Raw genomic sequence first — 15,876 nt, forward strand, 5'->3', positions numbered from 1 at the left:
ATCGTTGGACTTGCACTACGTAGGGTGGATCCAAGAAGTGAAGATTATAGAAAGACTGCAAAGCTAGTCCTAGCTATTATAATACCAGGAGGATACATACTTAGCTCTGTTGGGTGTTTGGCCTGCATTCCTTTAGTTCGGCGGGATCTTCAGACGCAGCCCCATCAACCCTGTCCCAGTGCAGGCATGGGTATACCGAGAAACAGGAAAATGGGATTTATGGTTGGATTTCTGGCCGTTGTGACGATGGTAATTACTCTTTTTATTCTGAGCATAGTATGCAAGTAATAATAAGGCATACTAAGTATTAAGTTAAATATACACTATGCAGAAATACCTCCTACACCCTTGGCGAAGTACTACTACTCCAGATAATGTGGATTAGCAGGTGATATGTAGAGAAGCTAACACTTCCTTGCGGCTCATTACCAAGTCGACCGGTCGAACCCATGCCATGGCCAACTCCATCCGGGTTTAGCTGGTATCAGAGTGCGATAAAGTGGATGGGCTATTTTATAGCGAGACACAGAGGATAATAGAATATATCGAGGGGCGGTACTATTGCCCTTATTTTACACTAGATCTAATTGCTTGGTTGCTGTCTGGCATCCAAAGTATAGTATTCAGCAACAGCTAGACTTTACATCCTCCAAGGCCATTCCGGTCAACTCCGGTGCCTTGGGGCACGAAAATAAGCCATGGTGAGTGCTCTTGTCACTAATAACTTTAAAGTGCGGTGCGAACCATGTGCCCGTTAACTTATCTGCTGTATTACCGCAAACTGGAAGCCATTTCCCCCGTAGGAATTCGTGATGTTCGTCCAGCCGGAAGCTAAGTGGATGATTTGAGATTGTTCCCTGATATATTGCAACTTGTCCATAGTCTTCAGACCGATCTTCAAGCTCGTTCAGTTTGAATGCATGAACCGTGCATGCCATAAATATAGCAAACGCTAATTTTCTCTACTACACCTGGATCGCGGATAGTAATTGGCCGCTGAGACTCAACGCGAATATCTGTGCAGCCGACTGAGGCCGGCAGGCGGCGAAATTCCTCGCGATACCAGGCGTCGGCCAAGCACTCTCCATGGAGAACGGGATCCTGCATCAGCGACTGGGGAATACACCGGTCGGCAAAATATCGGACGTATAGAACACTAGAATATCACAGAATATAATCAATGCAATGCTAGAATCTTATGCATTTGGAAGCTATAATTTTAAAACAAAAAAAAAAAAAAAAAAAAAAAAAAATAGGCTAGATTTTAGTGGCAAAATAAGTGGAGGATCTACAATTAACCTGTTGGGAAGGTGTGGGGGTTATGGTACGCACGTATGAGGCATTTTCCTCTCTGCGTTAGCTATATTAGATCTAGTATCGGCTGCCCCTCACCACATCTATAAGAGAAGTCTTCACCTTCTATTGACTACACTCTCTCTATTATACAATAGAATGAAGAGTTTCATCATATCACACAAACAGGTCGCTTAAATTATGTCTTGTGTAGTAAGAGTATTTCTGACAGCTTGCATCCGTACGATGCTAACACTGCAATAGCCACAGCCAGATCACAAAGACAGAGAGGCATCGCAGTTCAGGCCGTCCCTCAAACACTCACCATCGCTCCAAGGCTTCTTCGACCTTGCTAGTGATGGAGTGTACCGCAGTTATAGCTCGGGTGGCGAGGTGGTAGATTATCAGCAATTGAGCCCGGCGGAAATTACATTAGTGATGAGAATAAATTTGAAGGACATGTCGATTCAGAGTCTTTCGAGAAGGCTAAGAAGAAAATGCACGGTGTGGATGACAGAAATGTGACTGATTTGGACCAACTGCTTCACCCAGGACCAGAACTCCGTCCATCGAGATTGAAGAAGTAAAGATAACACAATTTTGCTACTTCCTTCTATCTGTCCGTCTCGCCCTTGTTTCTATGTCCATTTAGTAGCCGACTCAGCCGGCTGCCTTATTTCGGCTGAAGACGATCCTCCCTGCTAGTACATGATTTAAAAGCAATAAAGCTTGTATTGCTAATTTGATCCTTCGCTGCAATGTAATGGGGCTAAGTCAATTGTGTGCTGCCATGTGTCAGATAACGTCTGTCAATCCTGCCTAAGATGGAGATCTTAGGGTACTCTTCATTTTTCTTTCATTATTATTAAACCAGGGTTAAAAATTATTTCTCCAGCTCCAACACCTGGAAACCCCAAGTCTAGACTCCCAACATTTTCTCCCCTTCTGGGTTTGGATCAGACCGGATCATATCGGGCCACCCCGGTCCGGCCGACAAAAATACGCTTCAGGGATGACCCACGGGTCCTGAGAGCTCCCTTCTCCGGGCTTTAAGACGCGGAAAGTCTCTTCCATCGCACGGCCCTTATCAACAGAGAGGTTCAGCACACAATTGGAAACGAGATCAATCGAAGCGTCGGCGATCCCAAGGATGCGAGGTCCTCTACCTGACCTAGCTGGATTCGACGTTGGCATATACAAACTGCGCATGCCAGTCAACGACACTCCAGGCAACAAACATCTGTTCCTCGCTGGCATCCACCCCGGCCAGCCGACCTCGGGGCCCTACCACTTAAGAGAATACGTAGCAGTTCCGCCCGCTTCTACATCCCAGGTCTAAGACGGCTAGACCTTCCACCAGCGCTGGAATCGGCGAGCCACAACCGTAGAAACGCTCCTGGACGTTTGGATGGACGCCCGCTAGCGCATCGCGTAATTGGCTACCCGAATGGCTCTGCGTTGGCATATCGGTCAAGCAGCAGGCTGAAGTGCGTAGATCGTCCCTAGACTGGATAGCTAAGCCATAGCAATGCCGTACATTCTCGAGAACCCTTGATTTGGATGTAGAATCCATGATACCTAGAGCAGAATGGGCTGATCCAACTAGTCTGGCAAGGTTGTCCGTAGCCACTCGTAGGTAATAGGCTCGTAGTGATTTTCATTTATATTCTATTTGATTTTCTTTCGCAGGACAGCAGGACACGATTAGACAGAAGAGTAGTTAATTAGGGTCAAAACTGATATGAAGAGGGATACATGTTCTCACTGATGCCTAAAATTCTCAGTTGAGAAATTATGGCATATATAAGGACTGCTGGAACTATTCCATCTAACAAGCCCGTCTTAGATATGAGCTTACATACAGACACGTGTCCCCTCTCCCTCCTTACCTCGTACCTTGACAAGTTCTCTTAGCCAGCGATATAAATGGTATGAAAGACAAACTAAAACCAAACACAGAAAAACACTAGAGCAAGTGTATCGCACTTCTAGATGATAATTTTCACTATCATACTGCGCCTTCATTGTTCAAGATTTTCTGTAGATCTATCTGGTTTGATCCGCTCGAGATCCGAATAGCCACCGATGTGCTTTCTGTCGATGAAGATGTTGGGCACTGTTCGCTGATGTGTCCACGTCTGAGCGCGCGAGCGAGAGTTCGTCGACCAGTAATAATTCGTACCATGGTTTGACAGCCATTGGCCAGGGATGACTGATGAGTCGAATAGAGATGGGTATTCATTACCAGATTAGGCAGTTAGTTTAGCTTCATCATCTTCCCGTCTAGTGGGGGTGTGTTGGGACTGAGCGGCGGCCAGATGTCGATTAGGAATCATGTGGCCCACTTCAGGGTTTTCTCATGTAGCTAGGCTCGATACTTCTGAATACCAGAGAGTTCATCGGCATCAATTAGGGCCAGTCCTGCCATTAAGTCTTTCTAGCAAATTAGAAAAAGGCTTCATTCTTATAATTGTAGCTTCAATATAGTTACTCCTTATTGAGAGGATATGATGCATGAGGGCTTGCTAACGTGAAGACAAGAGATATTAGAATGCCCGACACCTCTGACCCAGACCACCTCATTTAATCAAGATCGAAAAACCACAAGCTTATAGAGGGCAGAATCTTGACAACAGCAATGCATTCAGTAACGCAGTAGTGGCTTCATTCCAGTCAGACTTGTTTTAATTCGAAGGTAACCGATAATGAGGGCGATTTAATAAGATATTCTTGTTAGACAGCGCCATCCTCCCTCGGCAAAAATGCTTTCCAATTCTTCCATCGTCGGTAGATAGATGCCCATCAAAGCGTGGCCAAATTCAAACCCTAGCGTAAAGATGGGGACATTGTCTTCTGTGATGCTATACTAGGAGCTAGCGCTGTGCAGAAGAATCCGAGTTGTGTCTCCCAAGAGGAAGCGGCGGGCATTAGGAAAGGCGTTCCGCAGCTGCTGTAGCGTGGCAACACAGTTCTCTCGAGGCCAGAAATAATGGCCCATCATAAAGCACGTCAATAGATCAATTTGGGAAAACTCCTCGCGGTAGGTCATCTGACGCGCATCGCCCTCTGTGAACGAGAGCCACTCTTCGAGACCACGGAGTATTACCTCGGCGGTGGCAAAGTTGATCACAGGGCCAGCGAGATCGACGCCAACTGAATGGGACTTAAAATCCAGTCCATTCATGGCCTCCTAGAAGACGGGGTCAAAATGATGGCGGTTGATATCACGACAGGCATATGTGATCGCCCTTGCGTCGCGGCTATAGAAGTCCCCCGTGCGATTCTTATTCCGCAACACGTACTGCAGGCGAGAAAAGAGCCCGCCTGAACCGAGGCTGAGCCAGTGGAAGAGTGACTTTGTGCGGTAGGCTTCATCCTGCAGCCTACCCGCGGTGAGAGTGTCCTGATCACGCTTGACCACGTCAACCACGGCTAGCGAGACGACCAGGCCCTGTACAGAGCGGCTGTCCAGGTTACGCTGTGCAGCAGTTCGCTGCACATCGACCTTCTTCTGGTCGCGCAATTCGTCAAGCAAGTCCACTTCCCAGGCAGTGCCGATGGCTGCGGCTGCGATGGCTGAGTTGAAGATATTGGCGACGTCACGCTTTGAATCAACAAGTGGTGAAATTATTTCTGTGACGTTTTAACGAAAGAGTGGGAACAAAAGAGAAGCCGAATCAATTACTTTTGCTCTAGAAGTTTACGATATAATAATATATATAAGTAGGGGTAAAACACCAGCTTTTTAAAGCTGCAAGAGTACCATGCATACATCTATATGCCTGAGTAATCTTTTCCTGTGGAGACCGCTAAATAGCGATAAGAACTACTATGTTTAGTGCATATCTTAGCAATATTTAATTTCGAGGGCCATTACAACGTAACGGTGAATTGTTATCGCCGCAGTGCAAAAGTACTAACTTGTTCCACTTACAATAACCCCACTATAATCTATAATGGTGAATGTAACCCGATTCCACTGCCTTAAACCCTTACAAATCCAGGTGAGTCAGGCCTTTATCATCAATACCAACATAGTGCCTTGTACCTAACCCCCGCTCTATTTCCTTCCTAATTCAAGATACCCCTCTTTACTCCGTACGCCTTTCCTAATCCTTAATATGGAAGACAAATCAGACTCTGCTGCCAATGGAGCCGAGCTTGTCTCCTGGACTTCCGCCGAGGATCCTGAAATCCCCAAGAACTGGACTAAGATACGCAAATGGAGAACGACAGTGTCAATCTCGGGATTTGTGCTGATAAATACCCTCTCGTCAACCATCATCGCCCCAGCACTCCCCTATATCGCCGACACACTCCAGGTGACAAATGCGGCCGAGGAGACACTCCTTCTCTCTATTTTTGTCCTCGGTTTTGCATTCGGTCCCCTCCTCGCCTGCCCCTTATCAGAAATACACGGGCGTCGTATCATCATCCTGTTATGGAACCTGTTGTACCTCATCTTCAACACGATATGCGGCCCTGTTAATTCCGCCAGTGGCATGCTAATTCTTCGCTTCCTGGCTGGATTTTTCTGCAGCGCGTCTCAGGGTGTAAGTCACTAGGACAATGTTATAACAGGAAATAAGCACTTTCTCACTTACTCAGATCGGAACCGGCATAATATCGGACCTCTTTACCAGGGAAGAGAGAGGAAGAGCAGTAGCGATATATAGCATCATGCCCCTTATCGGCCCCGTGATTGGACCTGTGGTCGGAGGGGTGATTGCTCAGTATACAACCTGGCGCTGGGCCTTCTATTCGGCTTCACTTATGGATGTTCTAATTTTAGTGCCCAGTTTTTTTACTTTGGAAGAAACATACGAACCCGTGCTCTTGCGGACAAAGAAGCGGCATCTAAATAAACAGACGGGTGGCCAATACTACACCGTGCATGACCACCTGGGCCAGGCTCGTTCACAGGTGTACTCGGCAGCGCTGATTCGACCGTTGAAGCTGCTCGGGACACAGCCGATTGTCCAAGCGATGGCCATCTACAATGCATTCCTCTACGGCCTTATCTATATCCTCTACGCCAACTTCCCGGCCCTTTGGATGAATGTCTACCACCAGCGCCCCAGCATTTCCGGCCTTAACTACCTTTCCTTATTTGTGGGCTCCGTCTTTGCCGCTGAATTATGTACCCGCGCGATCGATCACATCCAAAAAAGTCTCTCCGTGAAACATGGCGGCCTTCACCTGCCCGAGTTTCGCATGCCTGTGATGCCCCCTGCGACTATTATACTAGCCGCAGGCATGTTCATATACGGATGGAGCGCTGAATTCCACACCCACTGGATTATACCAAATATCGGCGCCGCTATTTTTATGGGTGCTGCCATGACATGTGCTATTGCTGTGAATACATACATGATTGACACATACGGTAAGTATGCGGCGAGCGCATTGGCGGCGATCTCTATACTCCGTCAGATCTTTGGATGTGTCTTTCCCGTTTTCGCGCCCTATATATATAGCGATCTGGGATACGGATGGGGCAGCAGCATTCTGGGGTTTATTGCCTTAGGTATCGGGCTGCCGACGGTGGTTCTGTTGTGGAGGTTTGGGAAGGCATTGAGAAAGCGTAGTCCCTATGCCGTTGATAGTACGACATAATTCTAGCATCAGACTGGACATTCTTTTACATCTATATCAGTCTCCTGTGAGGTCCTGGAACTTCGGCGCAGCCAGCGAGCCAGAACTCTTATCCGATCTTCAAGTATAGACAGTTCAGCTTCACCTCAAGATTATTAAGCTTACCCCAATTATAAACAGATCCGCTAGAAGTCACTCATCCGTCCACTTAGCGACCTTGGTCCTACAATCCTTACCCACCTCATGCAATATAGGTCATCCCAGGTGGTGACTGATAATATGCAGTCAATATCCTGCCTGACTGTTCTTCCACCTCTTTCTCCTGTTGTATCAGAACACAAAGTGGACAGTAGAATGAAGCCAAGCAGTTCCCAAAACGAGAGCCTGAGATATGGAACCTATCTCGCATCTCGCCTCTCTTGAGCATTATAAGGACCCAGTGAAGCCCAATGGAGCTCATAAATGAAAGCAAAAAACACTAATACTGTCAGTAGGTAGTTATGACACGTTACAGGACGATTACTCTAAACATACGTTGCTGTTACAGTAATCATACTCCCGAAGTTCCTGGTCAGAGAGACGCGACTGCGTTTTGCCGAAAAGGAAGCAGGGCAACGTAGACCCTAATAGACCTTTCATTTTGCGTCGTTACCGTACCAGCCACCGAGTAGGTCTCCAGGTATTGCAGCATACATGTCTTCCAAGGCGAGGACCAGCTACAAAATGGATGCTTCCATGATTCAGATTTCGACTGCCACGAAGCCATCTGGCGTTCTTGAACCAGTTAATAGATAAGGCCTTTTTGGTAGGATACAGTACAATAAAAGCTAATGCTGCAGTAAGTAGTCGAATGATTACGTTGCGATGCCCAAATCATTAAACGTAACCAGTACTGTAAGCACAACAATGGTTTTGCTTCTGGCGATTTAATGGTAGCTCGATCTGAGCATTAATTGAAATATGATCAAATGGTCTCCAGAAAACTTAAAATTCTGTAGGCACGTTTTCTTTTAAGGAGAGGTAAACAGCATAAAATGTCGGGCATAAATATTTGGCGGATCCTGCAGCACATAGTGGCCATCCTTAGAGGACTTCTACTGTATTGCTTTATTTGGGTACTTTTGTTGCGGATACCGGCCAACTAATTGGGGCATAACCAATCATGGCCCAATACTGTAAGTGGCCTTCCAAAATCAACGCAACATGCCGAATCAAACTAACTACCTATTTTTTTTTTTTTTTTTGGTTCCTTCCTGCGATGACACGGCCTTGTAGGCTTTGACTTGCTCTAGTTAACTTGCTGTGTTATGGTCATTTTGTAAGTCATTCCCAGTCATGCCCCGTCTCATACCCCAGTTCATTGTAATGGAGCAAGGATTTAGGGCTATTTAGGTGCTCAACTGTTCATGGTTCACAGTTGAGTGTTGCACGAAAGTCTGCGAAAGCAGACTGGATAATCAAACACATTGAAATAAAAAAATCTGGTGAGGAAGTGGGCGTAAGGCCTGCAGTACCGAAGGTGGGAAAGTTGGATTTCTTAATATATACAGAGTAATGTCTGGTCTGATTATGAAGCGTGTTGATATGATATCTTAATAACGTTTTTTTTTTCCGTGTCTATCAGCTCATTCACCTTCATCTCACCGGTGTCGTCGAGTATGATAGTGCCTGCGCTGCATGAACTGGGCACAGGTCTCAACATGCAGAGCGAGATTGAGGTTGAGCTCTCTATGTCAATCTTTATCCTGGCTTACACCGTCGGTCCGCTATTCTTCGGTCGTGCCTCTGAGGTTTACTGTCGCGTACGCTTGTTGCAGATTAGCAATCTATGGTATCTGGCGTGGAACCTTGGATGTGGCTTCGCCCAGAGCCTGGCGGGGCTGTTTGTGCTCCTGTTTCTGGCTGGAATTGGAGGAAGTGCCCCCGCGGTGTTGGGAGGAGGAGCTATTAGGTACGATACAGAGTTGATTCATAAACTTCCTCCGCTCACTGACAATGTCCAGTGATATTTGGGACGCAGAGGAACGTGGAAATTCTACACCCTTGCACCGGTTCTTGGCCCCATAGTTGGGCCCATTGCTGGAGGCTTCATTGCCGAGTACTCGACATGGTGCTGGGTGTTCTGGTCATCTAGTGCCGCCGCTGCAGTTATCCAGATCTCGGCTTGTTTTGGCTGCGCGAGTCGCATCCCGGTACCCTCCTGCAGAGGAAGAGAGACCATCTTGCCAAGGAGACAGGCAATATTAAGCTTCACACAGGAAACAAGCCTGGGGATGGGAACCTCCTCAGCAAACTCGGCCACGCCCTGGTGCGACCGTTCCGTATATTCACGACCCAGCCGATCATCACAGTCATTGCGCTATACATGGGCTATCTCTTCGGGACGACATATTTCATGTTGGCCACATTCCCAGTGATTTGGTCGAAGTTGTACAGTGAGACCCCAGGTATTGGCGGGCTCAATTACGTTTCCATCGCTATCGGTTCGTTCAGGGGCATCGCCCTTAACTTCTTCGTTATCGATCGCATCTACCACAATTTAAAAGGGAAAAACGGTGACGTTGGACGGCCGGAGTTCCGCATGCCGACGATGTTTATTGGATCGATCTTGATCACCATTGGACTTTTCTGGTACGGCTGGAGCGTGCAGGTCCGATGTTTACAGGGGATGCAGACCTACACGGTAGACAGTTACCCGACATACGCAGCAAGTGCCATGGCAACCTGTGCACTTCTGCGCAGTTTGGCCGGCTTTCCCTTTCCGCTCTTCGCTCCATATCTGTGTAAGAATCTGGGCTCTTATGCTCTGTGTCGCAGATAACAACCGTACATCACCGTATATAAAGCTTGGGACGTCGGAGCACGACACTTAAATCAAAGCATTTGCAACATATACCTTGTGTTATTTGAACTATCACATGGCTGGGTACCTGCAAGATGCAAGACTTGAAACTATACTTAGTTAACTTCACGTTGGCTAACTACATTTAACGGACTTCGAGTCGAGACTTACTTTCCAACGATGGCGCTGCTGCGATTTTGCATATGAATTATCTGAGCGAAGATATGTCAAGCCAGTGATTTATTTATTTATTTTTTTTTTTTTAATTGGACCTTTAATGAAAGAGAAGAGACTATGGCTCTTAAAGGTCTTAAGTAAGAGAGTAGTTCCTGTATTCTCGCGTTATTGTTGGTCGGTATGTAGTAAATAAATATGGTTTATGTTGCTATTCCGATTGAGTGTGGTCACTCAATTCTAGCTGATTAAATATATATCATGATTATTATATAGTCGACAGTTGTCATAACAGTCAATCGCAAATCGCACGATAATTATGCTGTCAGGTGGATTTTTGACCTATTCTTATTGCATTATTGTGCGACACTACCCACGAACACCACCTCAACCGCTGCAAACCTTAACTAAACGTCAGCCGTGCACAGCCTAAGTTATGCAATGAGAGGACGTACGAGGCAGTGGCTGCAAAAATCTCTATTCTTCTTGCTGAGGTGAAAATTGCAAGTGACGCCGCAAACAACGTTGTAAATCCAATCATCACTAGAATGCGATGAACTGTGTCCTTGACATACCATAGAACTAGCACCGCTAACAATGGTAAAATAGAAGATGCAGTAGTAGCCACCACGGTGCTTATTCTAATTAGTGATAAATCATGGTATTGAGACATCCCACTTTCTAGATTCACAGTCTGCCCATCTGTCAGTGTCGAATATAAGGGGAGGCGAGGTTTATGTGCGTACTTTCCTGCGGTGTCCCCAAAGTGCGTGATACCATTGCAAAACATTAGACGTAAGCCACTTGGAGAATGGATCGTCAAGACGTTCACCTGGAGGATTAAACACCTTGGCTAAGTCTTTCTCGTCATCCCACATGAACACCTCGCTGCCTTTCAAAAAATAATTACCGCCCTCCGAGCTGGCAAGCCAATTGTGTAAGGTCCGTAGGTCATTCTTATTCGGTTCTCGTAGGGTTGACAGTCCCGCAACTTGTAATAGCTTCGTCTAAATTATAATTAGAATTGAATCGGCGCAAGCTGTATGGCATTGATATTTGCGTCCACTCACTATCTTCCCGCAGTTTTTGGCGAATTCTAAGCAACATCTCCAGCTGCTCATTATTAGGTGTATTTCGTGAACCTCTTAGGGAGTGAAAGTAGCTCGAATACACTTGATCAGAGGGATCGCTTGAAGTATCATCCTCGTGGCAAATATCCTGAAACTGAATATGCAGCTCCGTCAGCTCAGCCTGAAGACTGAGCAAGTTAAGCATGTTCAGTTCCCTGAATGTGCGGAAAATCGCCATATCTCCAAAGGTCGCCATTGCCACTGACAGTTTGGGATACCCTCGCGGGATATAGCCATTCCGTTCTGTTGGTGGGACGTGCTGACCCGAAGGCAATGATGAATGTAGTGACATAGCAGCCATTCGCGTTGCAAGAAGTGCGTAGGGGAGGATGCAATGTCTGAGATTTGTTGTTGTTTATCCCTTAGATTGACTGCTTCATCCTCGTCTCACGCCCCGATCAGTCACGGGATTATTGTGAGCACTTTTCTTTTTCTTTACCCCACTTTAAGCGACTCCTCAATTTCCATAGTACAATTTCTTTTCGTGAATGTTGCTCTGGCCTTGAAATCTGAATTTCGAAACGATGTTCTCCAGGACAGGTATTTCTAACTGTGCCACTTGGGGTTCTGATGTGCTGACTTATTGACTGATCAAGGGTCGGATAGTATACTCCAGGGAAATTACGTTGCGGTACCGAAATACATAAATATTTGTCCTGGACAAAACACTCGATGGGAAACAATCTCAGAAGCTTTATATCAGCAAAATGAGCAACGCGCAGCAGCTGCGACGGCACGGAGACAGCGCCGTGAGGAACGATACCGAAGTCTAAGCCAAGTATCCCCAAACAACTTAAATATCCCTCCTCAACTTAAATATCCCTCCAGCGAAGGAACAACCCAAACCAGTGCTGTCAGGCCCAAATTATGATAGCCCCTCGGAACACTTTACCGCCAAAGACGCTCTGTTGTCTACCAAGTGTCTTGTGCCTCCGGGAGAACCGGGTGGAGAGAGTGGGATAACCAGCCCTTTAACTGACTCGGAAGAAGAGGCTACTAAACACGCTAACAACGGGGACATCCGAGCGGTGGGTAGTGATAGCGGTGTATCACGTCAGGCGATTGATTCTGTGGTCCCAGACCATATTCATGGCAGCGATAACGGAAAGAAGGGAAAGCACAGAGGATGTAAGTCAGATTGGCGAATATTTCGGATGAAGTGTCAAAAATTATTGGGTTAAGCCCAATAAACTAAAGATACCAAAGTAGAAACGCTACTGAGAAATGCCTCCTTCAGGTTGCCTGGGAACCTCGCTTTTTTATGGTATAACGGGCCAATGAGACATCGTTTTTTGATACTTGGCAGGGCCAACTACTGTGCTGGGGGTTCATTTGCACACCGAAAACTTAGTAAGAGCTTCTTAAGCTGAGCCACATATTCCTAAATCAGACCTAGGAGGGCGTTCACATTCTCTTGAGTGCCATGATGACGTTTGAGAGACCCTGAACGTAGATGCCGATGGCGCAGTATATGAATAGCTCGGGCTCTGCACCGATTGGAAATGGTTTTAGCAAGTCCGGCTTCGATACTCAGTTGCTGGCTGCCCCGTATGTTGCATTGTTCAGTCCTCCCGATACTAATTTTACGGCCGTGCCACAGCCCACCGCGGTACCAGCAGTTGACCTTAGATGTTGACTATTGCTTGAGTGGTCCTCTGCAGTCCACAACGCGGTCTTCCGGATGATCGGACCCGGGTTCTAGTGCCAATGAAAGCCCATTTTTGACCACAGTGACGCTTGGTAGCGACGGCTACGGAGCTAAGCTTTCGCCTGAGCTTCGGAGAAAGAACTCTGTGGGCAAGCTTGCGGCGCTAGTCTAGGTGGCAAAGCACCTGCCTCCTCTTGTCTTACTCTGAGTGGGAGTAATGGTGGCGTTTATTCCGAAGCTCTCGACAACTCTTTTGTCGGGCCAGGGCGGGTTTTTTGGATAGTGCCAACCCCTCTAGTTACTCCACTGCAATAGCCTTGCCTATTATTCTACTCGGCCTGTCAGGAATATCTGCACTCGTAGGACGGATAAGAGTTCAGCCCCCACCCCTATAAAGTACAACAACAATGAATAACTACAAAAATAAATGCTTATAACCACTAAAACCGAACAAGGTACAAGAGTTTCTGAACTTAAGGCCGAATTCTCAAACTGTCCAATTCTTGTTGGTTGGCCCACTTGCGTATCTCATTAACGATGCAACGGGCAACGCCGACTTTCACTCCGTGTTTAATAAATATGTCCGGGTCCTGATCCCCAGCGATCTGCTTAAGATCAAGACCATTTTCTAGGGCAATGTCATGCACTTTGTCAATACCTTCCTTATATCTCTAAGAAACCACTTGCGATTTTTGCCGGCTGCTGTACTCTTCCACTGCTACTTCCAGGGGGAGATCTGGAAAAATGATGGGATCTATGGGCTCTGGACCTGAGTGTGGCAATAAGGCTGGACAAACACTTAGTGTAGCAAGCATAGACAACTGAGGAGATTGTGACTATAGAAAGTTGAATTGATTGGAGGACATGCCGACTCAATGGAAGGATACTTTGTCGGCTTTTGTTGCCTTCAAGCCACTGGCGTTCTTTCTCGTAGAGTTGTTCTCGAATATTACTAGGGACATTATCGTGACTTTCAAGATCACGGCCGTCTTCTACGAACTTGACAAGGCGTTTTTAATGGTGTGTTCTGAGTATGTAATGCTTCTTTCCGTGAGGACCTTGCCAGCAGTATCCATCTTTATTTTAACATGGGGCCCAGGACAGTGCGTCTTTTTATACACATCTCACCAGGCTAAGCGCTGCCCTGAGATGTTTTCAACATTAATCCGAGAGTCTCGCTCAGACAGCATCTGCTTTGTTGTAGATGTACTGTCTCTAGAAAGGAGATGGTTTGTTGTCATCACTTATATAGCTAATGGAAATGTCAATTCTGAGCTTCTTGCCCTTGTAAATTATATTGCTCCACTTGAGGAGCTGTTTTTCTATGACTGTCAATCAATATCAGTATTCTCAAATTGCTGATGAAGATCAGTTTGTGATCGGTATTGTAATACTGATGCCATAATAGAAATGTCATCTGGCCGAACACGTTTGTTGCTAAAAGCTCGCCCAGCTAACTTTTTTAATTTTATATTTTAAATATTCTTGCTAGTACTCACTTGGTTTTATCGCCAAGTCAGGCTCTGTGATTCTTGTTACAGATCGGCCGTTCAGGGCAACCTTCCAGTCAACCAGGTAATGGATACAGACTGGTGGTTGTTCATTATAAGACCGTTCCTTATCCCATACAGCCAGCAGAATAAACTCTAGTTGAACTGTTTCAGGTGACTGCGAGACGTTCGTACCGTTGTGGGGTCGTCGGTCTTGGGAAGAACTACACACAGATGACGTGGCGAACGACCAAAGCCACCAGTGGTGGGAGCATATTCCGGAGTTGTATCCCATGGATGAGGGGTTTGAAATCCTTTTTCCCGTGAAAGGGGATTCTAAAAAGTGTGCATCTTGTCTGGGCCCACTGCCTCCTTGGCCAGGCGGTCGGCTGCATCATTCCTAATGTCACCACAATGCCCCAGGATCAATTAGAGGCGGAGGGTATCACCCCTCTGGAAAAAAAAAAAAAAAGAAAAAGAAAAAAAGAAAAAAAAAAAAAATATGGCATGGCATCGTACATGGTTGGATTCAGAAACAGCGCCGAACAGTGAGCTAAGTGGAATTCCAACACACTAAAGCACCAGCGTTGAACGAGGTAGGTCAAGTGGTTAACACACACCAGCGCACACATGTCCATCGATGCTTTATTGTCCGAGGTGTTTGACGCTCTTGGTTGTACGGGTGGTCAAACTCTGGTACTCAATTTGTTAGCAGCCTGTTGGACATTTGCAATGAGCTGAGCAAACCCACTTATTTTTAATACTTATGCCCTATTTAAATGTTGTGAGAATTTCATGTCGCTCAATGTAGACAGTGTCTACCGAACACCAGAATATAACAATACAGTGCCCTGTCTTTTTTTCTTTCATTTTTTTCTTCACAGTGTTCAATGTTTAATAAATGAGAACTGGTACAGAGTGTTGCAACATGCCCTGCCTGGCAAAAGTCTTTTAGATGTTTAAAGTCCAGCAGTGGGACAAATCTATGCTATTAATCAATTTTCCATTAAAATAGCTATCTACATAATCCCTATAAGACAGCTTTCGGAATAAGACATTAGTATCCATTCTCCATCATTTGATTGAGATCCATATCGGAATTCTTACACCCACAAATGTTGTGCTAGTAGCCTGTTGGGCATTTGCAATTGTTGTGAATCGAGGCTCGACCAGGTAAACTATAGAGCATTATATAAGGAATAAATTAATACAGGCCTGTCAGGGGCTGAACCCGCAGAACCTATAATATATGCTATGTACAAAAGGAATTGTTGAAGGAATGAAAGAGGGAAAGGATATGTGATTGGGTCTTAGAGGGCCAATATGGGCAACGGGGACAACGGGGACAACGGGGACAACAGGGACAACAGGGACCATAAGGCCGAGAAGTCAAACGGGCCTCCAGTGCCAAGACAGCAAGAACGGCATGGACAATGTGGTTGTGAACTGCCGTGTTATGGACGAACATGTGGAATTCTTTCTGCTTCTTATCCAGGAGCCGGTTGCATTCTACAAGTAAGTCGCTGCCTATGTTGACAAAGCTGAGGATGCCAATGTCAGAAGGAATAAGCTGGACGGGAGTTAGGTCGGCCATGGAGAAGGACTTGGTATCGAGACTTTCTTTAGGGTTTAAGGAACTAGTTCATGGAAGCTTCATTGACGTCCCAGCATCTTCTGTTCGCAGGAGGTTGTCGATGAGCGCGG

General features: G+C 46.2%; 5 protein-coding genes across 5 annotated transcripts; 2 read left to right on the plus strand and 3 right to left on the minus strand.

Moving 5' to 3' along the window:
* Window positions 1–2,464: 2,464 nt before the first annotated feature.
* Window positions 2,465–2,758, minus strand: ATNIH1004_010508 (uncharacterized protein; the record flags this gene model as incomplete). Its single annotated transcript, XM_033575077.1, has 2 exons — window positions 2,465–2,577; window positions 2,644–2,758. 2 exons carry the CDS (start codon window positions 2,756–2,758, stop codon window positions 2,465–2,467), a joined length of 228 nt encoding a protein of 75 aa, XP_033423095.1.
* Window positions 2,759–4,159: 1,401 nt separating this feature from the next.
* ATNIH1004_010509 (uncharacterized protein) lies at window positions 4,160–5,578 on the minus strand (the record flags this gene model as incomplete). The annotated part of the gene is made up of 3 exons (XM_033575078.1): window positions 4,160–4,446; window positions 4,525–4,926; window positions 5,512–5,578. The coding sequence occupies 3 exons, from the start codon at window positions 5,576–5,578 to the stop codon at window positions 4,160–4,162; spliced, it is 756 nt and encodes a 251-aa protein (XP_033423096.1).
* Window positions 5,579–5,973: 395 nt separating this feature from the next.
* Window positions 5,974–6,909, plus strand: ATNIH1004_010510 (uncharacterized protein; the record flags this gene model as incomplete). The annotated part of the gene is made up of 1 exon (XM_033575079.1): window positions 5,974–6,909. The coding sequence occupies one exon, from the start codon at window positions 5,974–5,976 to the stop codon at window positions 6,907–6,909; it is 936 nt and encodes a 311-aa protein (XP_033423097.1).
* Window positions 6,910–8,588: 1,679 nt separating this feature from the next.
* Window positions 8,589–9,709, plus strand: ATNIH1004_010511 (uncharacterized protein; the record flags this gene model as incomplete). The annotated part of the gene is made up of 3 exons (XM_033575080.1): window positions 8,589–8,839; window positions 8,909–9,080; window positions 9,137–9,709. The coding sequence occupies 3 exons, from the start codon at window positions 8,589–8,591 to the stop codon at window positions 9,707–9,709; spliced, it is 996 nt and encodes a 331-aa protein (XP_033423098.1).
* Window positions 9,710–10,291: 582 nt separating this feature from the next.
* ATNIH1004_010512 (uncharacterized protein) lies at window positions 10,292–11,335 on the minus strand (the record flags this gene model as incomplete). Its single annotated transcript, XM_033575081.1, has 4 exons — window positions 10,292–10,298; window positions 10,360–10,598; window positions 10,651–10,895; window positions 10,975–11,335. 4 exons carry the CDS (start codon window positions 11,333–11,335, stop codon window positions 10,292–10,294), a joined length of 852 nt encoding a protein of 283 aa, XP_033423099.1.
* Window positions 11,336–15,876: the final 4,541 nt, after the last annotated feature.

This window comes from Aspergillus tanneri, assembly GCF_003426965.1.
Source record: "Aspergillus tanneri strain NIH1004 chromosome Unknown AapTan_5_pilon_pilon_pilon, whole genome shotgun sequence".
Lineage (NCBI taxonomy): Eukaryota > Fungi > Ascomycota > Eurotiomycetes > Eurotiales > Aspergillaceae > Aspergillus > Aspergillus tanneri.